Source organism: Primulina eburnea, chromosome 3, assembly GCF_022965805.1.
Source record: "Primulina eburnea isolate SZY01 chromosome 3, ASM2296580v1, whole genome shotgun sequence".
Taxonomy (NCBI): Eukaryota; Viridiplantae; Streptophyta; class Magnoliopsida; order Lamiales; family Gesneriaceae; genus Primulina; species Primulina eburnea.
In genome coordinates this window covers 1,975,868-1,992,838 of record NC_133103.1, presented here as the reverse complement: position 1 = coordinate 1,992,838, position 16,971 = coordinate 1,975,868, and the positions used below count along the sequence as shown (strand labels likewise).

At 35.1% G+C, this 16,971-nt stretch overlaps 4 protein-coding genes across 7 annotated transcripts; 2 read left to right on the top strand and 2 right to left on the bottom strand.

The window, feature by feature from the left end:
* The first annotated feature begins 1,058 nt into the window (after positions 1 to 1,058).
* Positions 1,059 to 3,479, top strand: LOC140825221 (autophagy-related protein 8f-like). Of its 2 annotated transcripts, none has more exons than XM_073186866.1 (6): positions 1,059 to 1,169; positions 1,571 to 1,622; positions 1,713 to 1,768; positions 2,344 to 2,396; positions 2,905 to 3,023; positions 3,166 to 3,479. In XM_073186866.1, exons 2-6 carry the CDS (start codon positions 1,586 to 1,588, stop codon positions 3,267 to 3,269), a joined length of 369 nt encoding a protein of 122 aa, XP_073042967.1. In that variant the 5' UTR covers positions 1,059 to 1,169; positions 1,571 to 1,585; the 3' UTR covers positions 3,270 to 3,479. The 2 variants fall into 2 exon arrangements, with proteins under 2 accessions (XP_073042967.1, XP_073042968.1); XM_073186867.1 differs by having other exon boundaries at positions 1,087 to 1,140.
* A 555-nt stretch (positions 3,480 to 4,034) lies between these two features.
* LOC140825220 (cation/H(+) antiporter 15-like) lies at positions 4,035 to 8,609 on the bottom strand. Of its 3 annotated transcripts, XM_073186864.1 has the most exons (5): positions 8,366 to 8,609; positions 6,126 to 8,272; positions 5,922 to 6,011; positions 5,012 to 5,096; positions 4,035 to 4,560 (listed from the first exon to the last, which is right to left on the bottom strand). In XM_073186864.1, exons 1-2 carry the CDS (start codon positions 8,456 to 8,458, stop codon positions 6,989 to 6,991), a joined length of 1,377 nt encoding a protein of 458 aa, XP_073042965.1. In that variant the 5' UTR covers positions 8,459 to 8,609; the 3' UTR covers positions 4,035 to 4,560; positions 5,012 to 5,096; positions 5,922 to 6,011; positions 6,126 to 6,988. The 3 variants fall into 3 exon arrangements, with proteins under 3 accessions (XP_073042965.1, XP_073042964.1, XP_073042966.1); XM_073186863.1 differs by having other exon boundaries at positions 5,012 to 6,011; XM_073186865.1 differs by having other exon boundaries at positions 4,035 to 4,396; positions 5,012 to 6,011.
* On the bottom strand, positions 5,934 to 6,590 carry LOC140828623 (uncharacterized). The gene is made up of 3 exons (XM_073191560.1): positions 6,294 to 6,590; positions 6,126 to 6,203; positions 5,934 to 6,011 (listed from the first exon to the last, which is right to left on the bottom strand). The coding sequence occupies exons 1-3, from the start codon at positions 6,588 to 6,590 to the stop codon at positions 5,934 to 5,936; spliced, it is 453 nt and encodes a 150-aa protein (XP_073047661.1).
* Positions 8,610 to 10,753: 2,144 nt separating the features above from the next.
* Positions 10,754 to 11,824, top strand: LOC140828622 (uncharacterized). The gene has a single exon (XM_073191559.1). The coding sequence runs from the start codon at positions 10,754 to 10,756 to the stop codon at positions 11,822 to 11,824; it is 1,071 nt and encodes a 356-aa protein (XP_073047660.1).
* Positions 11,825 to 16,971: the final 5,147 nt, after the last annotated feature.

Sequence of the window (16,971 nt, the reverse complement as noted above, 5' to 3'; positions counted from 1 at the left end):
TCCATAAAAAATAAATTTTTTATGCTAAGAATATTAATTTTTATTGTGAATGTTGGTACTACTGACTCGTCTTGCAGATAAAAAATTCATGAGATCCTTGTCTCCACATACAAGATGCTATTTACTTCAAAACCGATTGTATCAACTAATACCATACCACATTTAATAGGTTACGGTTTCTAAGAATTTTGTCTTCTCAGTTATTCCACCGCATTTTGGATTTTTAGCAAGTGTCGTTTTTAATGAATCTGTTTTGGTTAATTTATAAAACCATGATTATGGTATTTTTCTAAATAATCATATAATAAATATATATCTTACAATAAATAAAATATTAAGTTTAATATTCAGACTTTAAAAATCAAACGCCTATAAAATTATATCTTTTTACACTTTTCCCGAGCAAATTCATTATTTAAAAAAAAAAATCACCAAAACCACTCTTATTGTTTTGTATAAATTTGAATACGTAAAATCTTTACAACATAAAATATTTGTTAAAAAGGCGTTTTAATTATGTTATATACTAATTAAAATATATTATAAATAATTAAATCTTCTAAGTTGAGAGAATATTTTCAGATTAATTTCAAAGCAATAATAATTATATTTTTTTAAAACAATTCATTATTTATAAAATAATTTTATATTATATACAATTTTTAGTAATAATTGTTTTTCAATTTTGTTTAGATTGTATTGCACAAATAAAAAAAATAAAGTAAAATTTATGTATAGTATTTACATTCCTTTACACACGTGAGTATATCTATTTCTATTATTATGTAAAGAGCGGTCATAAAAATGATCTTTTGGTATGTTTAATTTTAAATTATAAAAAAATCACAAAATTATTAAATTAGAAAAACATATTGAATTAAAATAAAATATTTTAAAAAATAAATATTATATTATATTTTCATAATGCATAATATTTGTATATTAAGTTACATCACAAAAACATGTACGATTTTATGTTTATTTTGTGATATAAATATTTTATTTAATTTATCTATAAAAATATTTTTTTATCATAAATATTATGGGAGAAGTTCAGTAAAAGCCAAAATCTGTTATTAGATTGCTTTCAGCTGCCACTCCCTTGACTCTCCTGAACCGCCATCTTTCAAAGAGAAAAAGGTTCTTCCTTTTCTGAGCACTGCTATTGTGTAGGTTTAATTTTCTTGAAGAGCCATTTGAACTCCGAATTCACTAAATTTTTGTGCTATTTTTGATTATTTCTTTTATTTAAATCTTAAATTCTTTCATTGCTTTTTTTTTTTTAAACTCCGAATTTGCTAAATTTTTGTGCTATTTTTGATCGATTTCTTAAAATTCTTTCTTTGTTTTTTTTTTCGTTCCTTCCGAATCATACATTTATATTTAACTGGTTATTTGTAGATGGGTTGCTGGAATTTAGCTGAAGGGTTTTCTAGTGTGTTTGTTTGTCTCTATTTTTTTCAGCGTTAATCTCGAAGAGTTGTACACTACTTATTATTTTTTTTTATGAAACTTATTTTTCTTTATTATATGTTGAATTTAAGAATGTGAATTTTAAAACTTTGATCAGTAAAAATCGGGTGGAATGGCAAAGGGTTCATTCAGGGAAGAGCATGACCTCGGTTTGTGCTTTAATTTAGTCTCTTCAACTTTGTAATTGAATTTCCCATTCTTTTATTGCATAATTAATTTCCAACTCAATTATGTTTCAGCGAAAAGACGTGCAGAGGCTGCTAGAATCAGGGAGAAATACCCAGATAGAATTCCGGTGCGCATTTAGACAAATTTTTCGAAATGCGGATAATTATAGTTTCGGTTGCTTGCTTGTTTGAAACTTTGGATCAAAATTTTTATGCGTGGTTATGTTATAGTTCTCCACTAATCTGAGTATGTTTTGAAACTTATCAAGGTTTCAAATCTATAGGACTGAGTTCTAAGCTTTAAGGGTGAAGGGTTTTCCTCGGTCAATATATTTTCGGGTTTCCTTGGCTTCGAGGCATATGAAAAGATAAATTTACCGTCGACACACTATCAAATGATTGGTGAACTGATAAGTGTTGGAAACAAATTTGTATTGGTGAAGTGTAATCTGCGGTCAATATTTGGAATCAAGACTAAAATATAATTCAATCGATGAGGATTCCTCCGCAGGGGTGGGGAGAGGGGTGACTCGGAGATATGACTGTTCAAGTTGTATTTTTACATGGGTGAAGTGTACCTTGGTTTATAAATTTGAAGCATGGTAGGTTCTGATATCTTACATATGGTCCAGCGCCATTAAACGACCTACGAAGCTGCAGAATTTTAAATATTTCATCCATAACTTGTGTTTTTATGATGTAGGTAATTGTTGAGAAGGCAGAAAACAGTAGTATCCCCAATATTGACAAGAAAAAGTTAGTATCGGCTCTACCTTTTGCAATTACAACTTATATATGATTCTGATTTTTACTCAGCTTTCTCGACTTAAAACGGTGATGAGTTGTACCTGGAGTTGTTGGAAATAAAATAGTTTGCCTAAAAGGAGGAACCCTGTTGAGTAGTAAAATGGCTTCATTTTACCCAATCATGTTTTCCTTCCCCCCAAAATTGCTGTCGTTTTGTTTTGCCCCCTTTGCGAACTTCCTGACTTCTTCGATGAGCTTATAGATGTGTGTTATGGAAGGTACTAGGATTGATGTAATTCATGACATTATCAATCAATCATCCATTTTATTTTTGGTAGCTCATTATTCATTTGTATTTGTCTGACTTCTAGTTTCATGCAACGATAGAACTTGATGGGCTTAGTGAATATATTGTGCATACCAATTAATTCATTTCCTCTAGTTTCCTGATTCTTTAGTTCATTTCAAACATGTCAAACATGTAAACCTGTTTTGCTTAGAATCGAGACAATTACAGGTATCTAGTGCCGGTTGACTTAACTGTTGGACAGTTTGTCTATGTGATACGCAAGAGGATCAAACTGAGTGCCGAAAAAGCAATTTTCATATTTATGGACAATGTGTTGCCGCCAACAGGTAGTGCTTTATGTAAAATACACACATATTCGTGTACACACGCACACATTTGGCTGTTGGCAATTGCAATTTGACATGAATGAGTTGTATGATTGCTCAAGTCCATTACTGGTATCGTGCTGCTTGCTTTTTTCTTGTTCAGGCGCTCTAATGTCGACTGTGTACGAGGCAAAGCAGGATGAAGATGGTTTCCTTTATGTAACCTACAGCGGAGAGAACACGTTTGGGAACCAGATTCTACCATAGCTGCACTTGATTACATCAGGCTTTGATTTCTTTTACTATACCTGCTTCTATTATATATGTGGTGATAATCTTGTTCCCGTGCTTATCATATCTAGTGAGGATATTTGGGTAAATTATGTATATATAGTTTCCAAGTCTCGAAGACCATGAACGATGACTGTATTTCCTAATTCCTAATATGGATATGCTATGCTGTTTTTTCTTTCTTAACTGATGCCTGTGCTTTCACACACAAAAATTGTTTTAATTCTCGACAAGGGACTATTTTAAACACGTCTGGTACCTGATATTAATTTATCGTTGAAAGCAAATGAAAGAAGTGTCTGTGTTCAACCTACCCTTCGGGCATTGCCCTAACTGTATATCTAATGACTCACATTTATTCTTACATGTGAGGTTCATGATTTTTTACGTCGACCTCATAAGTGAGGACGAATGTGGATCATTCGATGCATAATTAAGGTAATGCTTAAGAAAACATTAAAACGATTTTGGTACCAACAATAGGCTGAAAAAGAATATTATTATCTTGTCCAGAGAATATCCAATTTTAGGGTTTCATACTAGTCTTTATATGTTTGCTTAATTAAGTCAGGTATCAAAAAGCATTTATAATTTATAAGCTGAGGGATATCTATTGAGACATCATTAAAAAAGATGACCATAATATTTGTAGGTCCTAACAATGGGGACCAAAAAAATAGTCACTTCTTTGGATTGAAACATGTAAAAAAAAAATGGAGTGGTATTATTTTGTCCGGGCGGTAGGAAGTATTTTAGGTATTGAAAACTCCAAAAACCATAGAAAGTGGAAACAGTATCACCTTACAAATGGAGGATTATACAATATATCGTACTGAATATTCCTATCGCTCTCAAAAATCTTAGAAAATGAAAAAACTGAACTAACATAGACTAGTAAAAATAAAACTCCAGCGTATTAATCCATCAATCCCGTCGCTACAACCACTCTAAGGATCGATCTTAAGTTTGTGAAATGACCAAAGATCGTAGAGATGGAAGAGATCTTGGTTTTGACGAAGAACGATCAAGTTCACAACACGGCTAGGTAAAGGGAACCTAGTCACAGACGGTGTTGTTTTTCCATGGAAACAAACAAGTTTGCGCTGTCATTTATTAAAGATGTAACAGATGAAATTCTCAACTACTGCTGCAGTTGACAAACAAATGGCTTTACAAAATCAATGAATTGTGAAGTCCTGATTCCCCAACTTAAGATCAATTTCCCCACCTCCCAACCAGAAGGAATTTGGTTCGAGCTTCACAATTGCTTCATCCAAAATCACCCGACCATATTTCAGTCAGTTCACCCCACATGAGGTACAGTAAAACATGATATTGTTTAGAGACATGCATACTATTATAATCACATCAAAGCAATAATTCATAATTACCAGTTTCATGAGTATAAATTTAGCCAGAAAATTCAAGGAACAATAAATGGTACCATAAACAGTAAACTTGCAATGTTCAGCAATATATATATATATAAACGTCATTTGTCTAAGTACGATGATTAACATCAAAAGGTTATAGATACACACAAGTCATTTAATTATGTTCAACCACATAAAGAAAGTTGACATCACAGCACAGACACCAAAGTGACATGATTAATGCGGTCACAAAATCCATTAACCACGTTAAAGCAAAATTGACCTCTTTCACATGCTTGTCAAAAAAGTTGAATTCCATTCAAGAAGAACAAAAATGCTACTTACTGGTATATCGGTTTTCATGCCGATGCAGGTCACTCCATTGCGTTCATAACCAGTCAACGTTGCGGATGTTGCTTCTGGAGCAAGCCTCACCGCAAAAGTTTGAATATTATCATATTTCCAAAAATGATCGGTAAAATAACCTCCAGACCTTTTTTTGGTGCATATAAATTTGAAGTGGTCAAATCAGAAAAAATAGACATACGCATTTATATGTCATGTCGCAGCTCAACTAAATTTTGATATCTTCGCAATAAAAACTAATTTCTAGGGGAACATAAATGAAAGAGATATTGCATGAGCTTGTAGATGATCTAGAATAGGTCCAGCAAATTATTTCGCAAGCTTTATGTAATCTACTCACAATATCTCAAGACAGCTCTTAAGAATTTTTCCTCAGCAATTAGGCCTATTTGTTTGCTCTGCCAGTCATCCAGTTTAGTTGTAACTCAAATCATACTACATATCCTTTAAAAACGAGTAATACTAGCAAGAATCGAGGGGTAAAACATAGGCCAATCAATTCAGATAAGTTTCAACGGTTAAAATCGATTTCTTGACATGAGATGAGTTCCACAAAGTTGACAATGAAGACAAATTCATATTTTTTTGGCTGTGTGAATGATGCCGGGCAAAAAATAAGGATAAAAGAAAATAATCTCACAATAAAGCAGAAAATGAAACTAATGCATTGACATTATATGAACTCCACAAATCTATTCAAAAACATAACTTTCATGGACAGTAATCAAAGCATACGCACAGATACAAGACTAACACAATTTTTTGCCATAAAATCTCTATGCCACACCATGATCTCCTCCCATTCCACACACAAAAAAAAAAAGAATCCAAACGTGCAATGACATAGCAATTTGAAACACCATCGATTCAAACGCTGCAACTCGTTAACTTACTATTCATTTTATTTTTTTGATATCTTGCCATCGTTGAGTGTGTACAAAAAGTTCTTGACAGTCTCAGCATTAAATCGAGCAGTATGCTGCAACAAATGAGATTACGTGAAACACAAATGAGCCATAAATCATGAGTTTTGTTGTTCATAACATGCGATGGATCTCATAAGAAGTTAAGTACACTAAATAACTTTTGTCACCTGAACAACGACCACATAGTACTTGGAATAATTCCGATCACTAACATCAGTAACATTTGAAGGGGCTTGAGTATTTACCTGTTCAACACAAAGCTAAATAAATGTCACTTCCCGTATCTGTTTTATTTTTAAAAAAATAAACAAAGGGAATGCACGAAAAGCAAGTACCAAAACAATGCTCTTGCAAAGATGATGAATGGAGGCTGCAGAGAGGACATCTCGGCGGGATTCAAGAGGCCAGGGGTAGTAATCAGAGGGGACGCGTTTGAATTCGAAGTCTCGAACCTCGTTGGCGCAGAGTATGGAGGAGGCGGCCTTCGGTGGTGACACCGGCAGCGCCAGAGGGGCCGGTGGCTGGGGAGAGTGAGAGAGATCGGGAGAAATGTTGGGGCAAATGAGAGCGTTCGAGGTCCGATATCCGGTGGAGGATCTGGGTTTGGATTCTCTCAAGCTCCGCCAGAGCATCCATTCAAGTCAACGGCCGAGTTTACTGTTTTGTGCAAAATAATAAAATAAATGATTCTGTTGTCAACGAAAGTTACAGTGTAGATGAGTTTGTTATACCGAGTTTACTCGGTATGGTTTTCCCTCACAAAAATCCAATATAGCAAGTATGAAATTGGAATTATATTCTGTCACACTGTTAAATTTCTATCATTTGGTTGAAATTATTTCACTGACAAATCACAAAAAAAATACAACCAGGAATATGGAGGTTGTAAAGTGCGCAACTTTCTTGATCACAATACTTTTTTTGTACATCTATACAGATTCACAAAATCAAGAATGAACAAAATAAAACGAAGAAACAACCTGTTGAAGTTTCTATATATCTCTAATCCTCTACATTTCGTTATGGATTTTCAGGGTTGTGGGTGAAACACAGCCTGGTTTCGTGGAAGTGTGAAACTATATTGTTCTTGGTGTTGATTTGGGCTGTCGGGTGTGGCGACCATGGCGTCTCCATGGGCCTCCATCCCCACATATTGTTGCACAACAAGCACCGAATATGTGGCTGCAAAGTCAGATGAAGCCAATAAATCTCCAATGGCACCAAGTTCGGGGCACTCGCTCCAGTCCGTAAGTCCAGCTGTCACCGAGGATGCCATGCCCTGTCCTCTACCTACTATAAACAAATCATGGATCGTGTCTATTGATCTTATCGCTGCTACGGTTTCTTCTCCATGATTCACCACTTTCTCAGTGTAGACCACAGAGGAATCATTCATAGTTCTTGCCCGGAACTCGTTTATATAGTCCTCGTCTAGCTGTTTTTCTCTATCGTTATCTGTCACCACCGTCAAGATTTGTCGGCCACTTTGATTAGGTCGGCGTTCCTTAGTTGATTCCATTGTGCTCTCTCCAGGAAGGAAACGCATTACGGTAAGACTGATCCTGGGATGTTCACACATCCTCCATGCATATGCTAATGCTTCTCGGTCATCTGCTCCACCGAAGAATAGTACTGCTACATGGTGGGCTACTTGCTTTGCAGCCAATCTTGTTGATCCATTGAGCCCTCTGTCCACAAGGATTCCAACCGAGCAAGGGGCATTGGCTAATACATTTTGGTTAATTGTTTGAAATGCTGGATTGGTTGCTTCCATTCCTCCATCCACTGTTTGTTGCTTATGGAAAGGAACTATGATTAAGGCGACTCTCTTGTCCTCTGAGACGCTGCAAATGTCTTCGTGCATGGTTGAGTAAGGGGATATGGCGGTGAGGGTGTTGACGGAGATGAAACCAGCGTGTTGCTCAAAGTTTTCAAATGCGTTGATGATGTGATCGGATTGAGCTTGCGTACGGTTGAGGGCTGGGTGTCCTGATTTCCTAGTGTTGTGCACTATAAGCATGGCTGACGCACGGCCCGTGAGCTCGACAAGGTGCAGAACGTATACCCCAATGGGGGATTTCTTGGTAGGATGAGAAGCTTCAAGGAGGTTGATGACTGTTGGTACATTTCTTGGAGAGTGAACGCACACGAGGACACGAAACTCACCATCCCGTTTCGTTCTCTGAATTGTTCTCCTTTTGTAGGGTATGAATTTCCTCGCCGGCCTGTAGATCTTGATGACGATTGGTGCGATTATCGAAGTCATAACCACTGCTGCAACTACCATGACAGCAAAAGACTGATCATCCAAGACCTGCATTATGGTAAAAACATCACAGAAATCATCAAGTATTTTTACGTAAAATTTGAGTTAATCATAAGATGATATTAGCTGCGCATCTCATACCTTTTGGTCTTTGCCGACGTTAAGAACTATAATCTCTACAAGCCCTTTTGTGTTCATCAGAAAACCTAGAGTAAGCCCTTCGTAGAAAGGCATCTTGTAATAAAGAGAGACGAGAAGCGTTCCCGCGATTTTACCCGCGCATGCAAGAACAATTATAAGGGCTAAAATGGCCCGTGTTTTCACTCCCGTTATCAAAGTAATATCCGTTTTGAGACCGCTAATGGCGAAGAAAAGAGGCAGCAGAAGCCCCTGTTAGAGTAGATGCCCTACAAGTCAACTGTTGACTAGGGATTTTATTGACTCAAGTGTAATAAACAATCTTTATTTTAATATAATTCATTATTTCATGGTTTGTTAATTCTTTATCTGTATACCCATGTTATCTAACATAGATAAAGACCTTGATCATACTTTAATACAAATGAATCGTAATTCGATGTTGAAACTCGTTTGTAAATACTGTATGATCTAAATTCGTTCCTAGTCGATTCAGCCGCCTAAAACATGGATAAAGGTCGCTTGAGCTTGAGACTAGCATCTGTGATGTTGTGTACTGCGTTTCTTGGTAAGGGCATGGAGATGTCCAAACATGCAGATGGGTAGTCATATGATGATTATACCGAACAACCCTCCCTCGGACTTTCCAAGTGGTTATCATTCATCGAGAGGATAAGTCCGTGGTTATGATTGTACACCATTAGTCCTTACGACCCGGGACAACACTGAGGCTCTATATGCTAGGGCTGTGCTTTGACTCGTTTACCGGCTCCAGGAGAGTCATCAGGTGGCGAGGTTGGGTACAGTTGCGACACATATAGGAGCCAGTGTATTGTAGTCGGGGATTCACCGCTCACCTACGGGTGTGGATATCCTATGTGATCTAATGAAATAATAGTGCATGGAATCTCTGGCCAGAGTACGAGATGTACGTTGGAGAAGGAGTTCTCCAAATAGTACACGCGATGCCACTATTATAGTAGAAAAGATATTATAGATGATTATTGATATTGTTATCTATTCAAATCTGTAAATCTACTCTATAAATAGAGGTCTTCAGTGATGAATAAAACAACACAAAAATCATTCTCTCTTCTCTATATTCTCTACTATTCACAACACGTTATCAGCACGAGTGCTCTTCAAGGTAAAATTTATAAATAATTTATTCTTATTCTTGTATGAATGCTCTTGAAGAAGCACAATATTTAGATTTAATATTGATGCTCCCGAAGTAGCACAAATTATAGATTTATGTTGATGCTCCTGAAGAAGCACAACTTTTAATTTTATGTTGATGCTCCTGAAGTAGCACAACACGACTTTATGTTGAAGATATTGATAGATCTATGAATAAAATATTAATGAATAAGATTTATCAATATTCCCGAAGAATCTTGATCTAAAATCATAAAGATCTATCAATATCTATGAACAATATTGATATAAAATATAATGTTATCATATTCCTGAAGAATTTAGATAACTATCATATGTTTCGACAATATTCTTGAAGAATATTGATTATAAATGTATTGTTGTTTTGATTCAAGTTTTTTTTTTTTTTTTTATCATATCTTGGATTGCTTGTTTAAGATTTATATTATTTGGATTTTGATGTTTTAACTAGTCGCTAAAATATTGTGTGAATACTAGTATTTACTACTTCCATGATATTTTTTTTTTTGAATCAATCTCATCACTATGTTTGATATCAACAGAACCATAATATTTTAGATTCTTGAGACTTTCATCTTCTCAAATTAATAAAACCAAATCTCACCAAAATTGGATATATTCGACTTTCAAAAAATTGTTGATCAAAAATCTAGTTTTTGACATTTAAAATTTAAACCACTTACTTTCGGAATTCTCGCGAATCACGATTCATAAAATCAAGGAAAACGAGCTTTAGATTTGAATTAGAAAATCAAATCTATTTGTAATTTGAAATTATTTGACTTCCAAATAATTATAAAATATATAATATTTTGATTTCAAACTATTTAAAACAATAAGTGTATCTCTCTACCTTTTCCTAATTAATTTTTATTACAAATATAAAAATGTCATCTTAAATAATAAACATTTTTATATTTGTGCATAAAAGGGTTTTATTTTTATTTTTTTTTTTCTTTAGTTTATAATGGTACAATTTGTAATTAGTGTAATTTGTAATAGATACATAAATTATTAATTGAGCGCATCTCAATGTACACCTGCATCGATGTTAGTTTAACAAATAGAATAACAAAATTTCAAAATTGCACAGTAAAAGTAGTAACATGCATAATTTGTTATAATACTTATTTTCAATATATATTATGCAATTTTACTCTATTTATGTCATGATTCTAATTATATAATTTTTTTTTCTTTCTTTAAGTTGCAATGGCGAACATCACCAAACTTGAATTTGAAGCACTTGACTTGACTGGAAAAAATTATTTATCATGGATTTTGGATGCCGAGGTCCACCTTATCTCTATGAATTTAGGAGATACAATAAAAGAAGGAAATGAAATGTCCCAGCAGGACCGTGCAAAGGCACTTATTTTTCTCCGTCATCACCTCAATGATGGGTTGAAAGTCGAATATCTCACTGTGAAAGAGCCACGAGAGCTTTGGAAAAATCTAAAAGAAAGATTTGACTATCAACGAACTGTAATTCTCCCAAGAGCCCGATATGAATGGATGCACCTACGGTTACAAGATTTTAAGTCCGTAAGTGACTATAACTCTGCATTATTCAAGACTAGTTCCACACTGATACTTTGTGGAGAGAAAGTAACTGATCAAGACATGTTAGAAAAAACATTCTCCACTTTTCATGCTTCAAACGTGCTCCTGCAGCAGCAATATCGTGAACGTGGATTTCAAAGGTACTCTGAACTCATCTCATGCTTACTAGTTGCTGAACAAAACAATGAGCTGCTCATGAAAAATCACCAAATGCGCCCAACTGGATCCACACCATTTCCTGAAGCAAATGGAACTACATTTCCTGAAGACTATGAAATTGCATTTCCTGAAGTGAATGCTAATTCCACTAAAAATCATAACAATGAAAGTGGACGTGGACGTGGATGTGGGCGTGGGCGTGGGCGTGGGCGTGGCCAAAGAAGATACTATCAGCAACAAAATGGAAAGAAACATAAAACAAGCCACCAGCAGTGGAATTCCAATAATGAAGAAGCAAAGGAGAAGAGTTCCAAAGTATATGAAGAAAAATGCTATAGATGTGGAATGGAAGGGCATTGGTCTCGTACCTGTCGTACGGCAAAACATCTTGTGGATCTATACCAAAAATCAATCAAGGAAAATGGAAAAATGGAGATAAATTTTGTGGACAATGATGATCCAATTGATATAACTCACTTGGACGTCTCTGATTTCTTTGCTAATCCAGATGGAAATATAGATAATTTGATTGGTGGTGGTGTGTTAGAAAATAATGAGTAATTACTTTCATTGGTCTTGTTCCTACTTTGAATTTCTATTGTTTATTAGGTTATCGTGGTCTCGTTTTTATTTTGATGTTCAGTTCATGTTTAGGATTTGTCATGGAGGTTTATTTTGTTATTCAATAAATGTTTTCATTATTCAATAAAATATTTAATTTGAAAGCTTTACGCATTATTTAATTTAGCTTATTGAATTATATTTTTATTTTAGATTAACGATGAGATGTCAGGATGAATGCTTAGTGGATAGTGGTACAACACATACCATTCTTCAAAATAAAAGGTATTTTTTGGAGTTAACATTAGCTGAAAATAATGTTACAACAATATCGGGTGCATCAAAAATTATTGAAGGTTATGGAAAGGCAAAAATTATTTTACCAAATAATACAAGCCTATATATTGAAAATGCCTTATATGCAAGCAAATCCAGTAGAAATTTGCTTAGCTTTAAAGACATCCGCCGAAATGGATACCATATTGAAACATTAAATGAAAATAATTTCGAATACCTTTGCATAACATCTATTATATCTGGCCAGAAGCAGATAAAAGAAAAATTATGTGCACTCCCTTCTGGAATGTATTTTACAACAATAAAAACAGTCGAAGCAAACATTGTCACAAACCAGAAGTTTGTTGACCAACAGAGCTTCAAATTATGGCATGATCGACTTGGTCACCCTGGGGCAACAATGATGCGCAGAATAATAATTAACTCACATGGACACCCTCTAAAGAACCAGAAGATTCTTTTACACAATGATTATCCATGTGTAGCTTGTTCACAAGGCAAACTAATTATAAGACCTTCTCCTACAAAGATTGATGTTGAAATCCCAACCTTCTTGGAGAGAATTCATGGGGATATTTGTGGGCCTATACACCCACCATGTGGACCATTTCGATACTTCATGGTATTGATTGATGCGTCTACTAGATGGTCACATGTTAGTTTGCTTTCAACTCGAAATATAGCTTTTGCTAGATTACTTGCGCAAATTATTAAATTACGAGCTCAATTCCCAGATCACTCAATCAAGACAATTCGTCTTGATAATGCTGCTGAATTTAAATCGCAGACATTTAATGACTATTGTATGTCAATAGGGATTTCAGTTGAGCATTCGGTTGCTCATGTCCATACACAAAATGGCTTAGCAGAGTCATTCATTAAACGTTTGCAATTAATTGCTAGACCATTATTGATGAGAACCAAACTTCCATCATCTGTGTGGGGACATGCCATATTACATGCTGCATCATTGATTCGTATAAGGCCAACTAATTATCACCAATACTCACCCTTACAACTTGCTTATGGTCGAGAGCCTGATGTTTCTCACTTTCGAGTATTTGGTTGTGCAGTACAAGTCCCCCTCCCACCTACACAGCGAACCAAAATGGGCCCACAACGTAGACTTGGGATTTATGTGGGATATGATTCACCATCTATTATTAGATTTTTGGAACCTTTAACAGGAGACTTGTTTACTGCGAGATTTGCAGATTGCCACTTCGATGAATTGGAATTTCCAAATCTAGGCGAAATAAAGTTGTGTCCCGAAGAACAACAAAAGATTTGTTGGAATGAGAAAACACTATCTCATTATGATCCTCGAAATAATCAATGTAAGCAAGAAGTTGAAAGAATCATTCACCTACAAAGAATTGCAAATCAATTGCCCGATGCTTTTGTTAATACAAAGAATGTGACAAAATCACATATACATGCAGAGAATACCCCTGTCAAAATTGATGTCCCCATAGGACCAGCTATTATTCAACCTGCAAATGAATCTAAAATACGCCAGAAGCGTGGTCGACCAATTGGTTCAAAGGATATTGTACCTCGAAAAAGAAAGGTACAAGAGAAAGAAAATTCAAAAGCTCCCGAAGAAGAAATCTTGGATGATATAGTAAGAGAGATCAATGAACCAAACTTGGATAATATTATTCCTGAAGAATCAAATTCTCATGAAAATAATGAGATTTCAATAAATTATATATCATCTCGAAAATTGTGGGATCGAAATAACACAATTGTTGACACTGTCTTTGCCCTAAATGTCGCCCTTGACATCATACATGATGAAGGCCCAGAACCACAATCCGTTAAGGATTGTCAACAAAGAGATGATTGGCCGAAATGGAAGAAGGCCATACAAACTGAATTAGACTCACTAGAAAAACATAAAGTGTTTGGACCTGTAGTACGAACACCTGAAAATGTAATCCCAGTAGGATACCGATGGGTTTTTGTACGAAAGAGGAACGAAAATGGTGAAATTGTAAGATACAAGGCCCGACTCGTAGCCCAAGGTTTCTCGCAGAGACCTGGAATTGACTATGAGGAAACATATTCACCTGTGATGGATGCCACTACTTTTCGATTCCTAATCAGTTTAGCAGTATCAGAAACTCTTGATATGCGACTTATGGATGTTGTAACTGCTTATCTTTATGGTTCACTTGATAGTGATATATATATGAAAGTGCCTGAAGGATTCCAACTATCGAAAGAAAATGGTGAAGCACCCAAGGCTATGTTATCAATAAAACTGCATAAATCCTTATATGGATTAAAGCAATCTGGTCGCATGTGGTACAATCGTCTTAGTGAATATTTGTTAAAAGAAGGATACACAAATAATGCTATTTGTCCATGCGCTTTTATAAAAAGAACAGATGAGGGTTTTGCAATTGTGGCAGTATATGTTGATGATCTAAATCTTATTGGCACTCCAGAAGAGCTTACTAAAACTGCCAATTATTTGAAAAATGAGTTTGAGATGAAAGATTTAGGAAAGACAAAATTTTGTCTCGGATTGCAAATTGAACATTTGCAAGAGGGAATATTTGTTCATCAATCATCATATACAGAAAAAATATTAAAGCGCTTTTACATGGACAAGGCACACCCATTAGCATCACCCATGTATGTTCGATCACTTGATGCTAACAAAGATCCTTTTCGACCACCTGAAAATGGAGAAGAAATCGTTGGTCCAGAAGTACCATATCTAAGTGCCATTGGTGCACTGTCATATCTCGCAAATTGTACTCGCCCAGATATATCATTTTCTGTTAATCTTTTAGCGAGATATAACTCATGTCCAACCCGAAGACATTGGAATGGTGTAAAACACATATTTCGTTACCTTCGGGGTACAATTGATATGGGATTATTTTATTCGACAAAATCAAAGTCTCCTTTAGCCGGATATGCAGATGCAGGATATCTTTCTGATCCACATAAAGCTAAATCCCAGACAGGTTATGTGTTTACACGAGGAGACACTGCTATATCATGGAAGTCGGTGAAACAATCCTTAACAGCGACGTCTTCAAATCACTCTGAGATCATTGCAATGCATGAAGCAAGTCGGGAGTGTGTGTGGTTGAGATCTATGACACAACATATTCAAGAATCATGTGGACTCCCAACAGCCAAAGATGACCCAACAGTAATATTCGAAGATAATACTGCTTGCATTGCGCAGTTAAAAGGAGGCTACATCAAAGGTGATAGAACAAAGCATATTTCACCAAAGTTTTTCTATACACATGAGCTTCAAGAAAATGGTGATATTGACGTCCATCAAATTCGCTCAAGCGACAATGTAGCTGACTTATTTACAAAGGCATTACCTACTTCAACATTCAAGAAATTGGTGCACAAGATAGGAATGTATCAGTTGAAGGATATCAGATGATTGAGATCAGGGGGAGTATCTATTGTTGTACTCTTTTTCCTTCGTTCAGGTTTTCCCATTGGGTTTTACTGACAAGGTTTTAACGAGGCAGCATTTGAACTCCCACATCTCTTAGAAGTAATTTGCTGAGTAGATAATCATCTAAGGGGGAGTGTTATAGAAAAGATATTATAGATGATTATTGATATTGTTATCTATTCAAATCTGTAAATCTACTCTATAAATAGAGGTCTTCAGTGATGAATAAAACAACACAAAAATCATTCTCTCTTCTCTATATTCTCTACTATTCACAACAGTTATCACATAGTTATCGAATTAATATGCAACCCTCGATGAACCAATGGTTGCAGATTCGATCGGGATATATGAGATGAAGGGACCGTACTGTACGTTAAATCATAATCGACTGGTTCTTGCAGGCACTATCAGTGATACCTAGGGGATCATGGGGCGATGCTACTAGACGCTCTTACCATGATCCGATGGGTGCTATCAGAAATGAGTTCTGACATTCTTGATCAAGGTGTTGATAGAAAGAATGGGGCTAACTAGGGTAAGCCCGAATAAAGGATTCTGTCCTGAATCACAAAGAGTTGTGAACCCACGGCTAGCTGTATCCCTGAACCATTGAGGGTCACACAAGTACTGGATTGTTTGTTCCCGTTGAGAGAATAAATTCAAAAGTTGAATTTATATTATATAGTAAATTCAAGGAGTTGAATTTATGATAATTAAATTTTGAGAGAATAAATTCAAAGAGTTGAATTTATAAAATTTGAGAATTTAATTTATTAAACTCAAATGTTGGGTCTATTAAATATTAAATTTTGGAGGTGATGTAAATTCAAGTAGTTGAATTCATAATTTAAATAATAAATTCAAATGTTGAATTTATAATGTATTTAATTTATTAAGCTCAAAAGTTGAGTTGATAATTAATAAATTAAATGTGGTGTGTATTATGTTTAATGGGCTTGTAGGAGTACAAGTCCAACATAATAAATAATTAAAGTTTTAATGGGCTTTAATTAAATTAATTAAACTAGTTGGACTAGCCCAATTAATTAAATCAAGCCCATTAATGTTAATTATGTAATTAGGGTTTAATTTATTATAAATAACACATTTAACCATCTAAACCCTAGCCACCCACCAAAACTTACGTGAGCTTCCACCAATTTTGAAAAGAAAAATTCGGCCACCTTGATTTAGGGTTAGGGTTTGAGCCGTCTCTCCATTATTTCTCTCCTACGTAAAATCTCTTCTACTTTTCTAGTGCAAATTAGAAGAGGATCAAGCAATCTAGTCGTGGACTTGATAGGAGGATCAAACAAGGAGATTATTGAAGAAAGTTTGTAGGGATTCATCAAGAGATAGATCTGTTTATATCGGATCAGTTGGAGCCAATTGATCTATTCACAAAGGT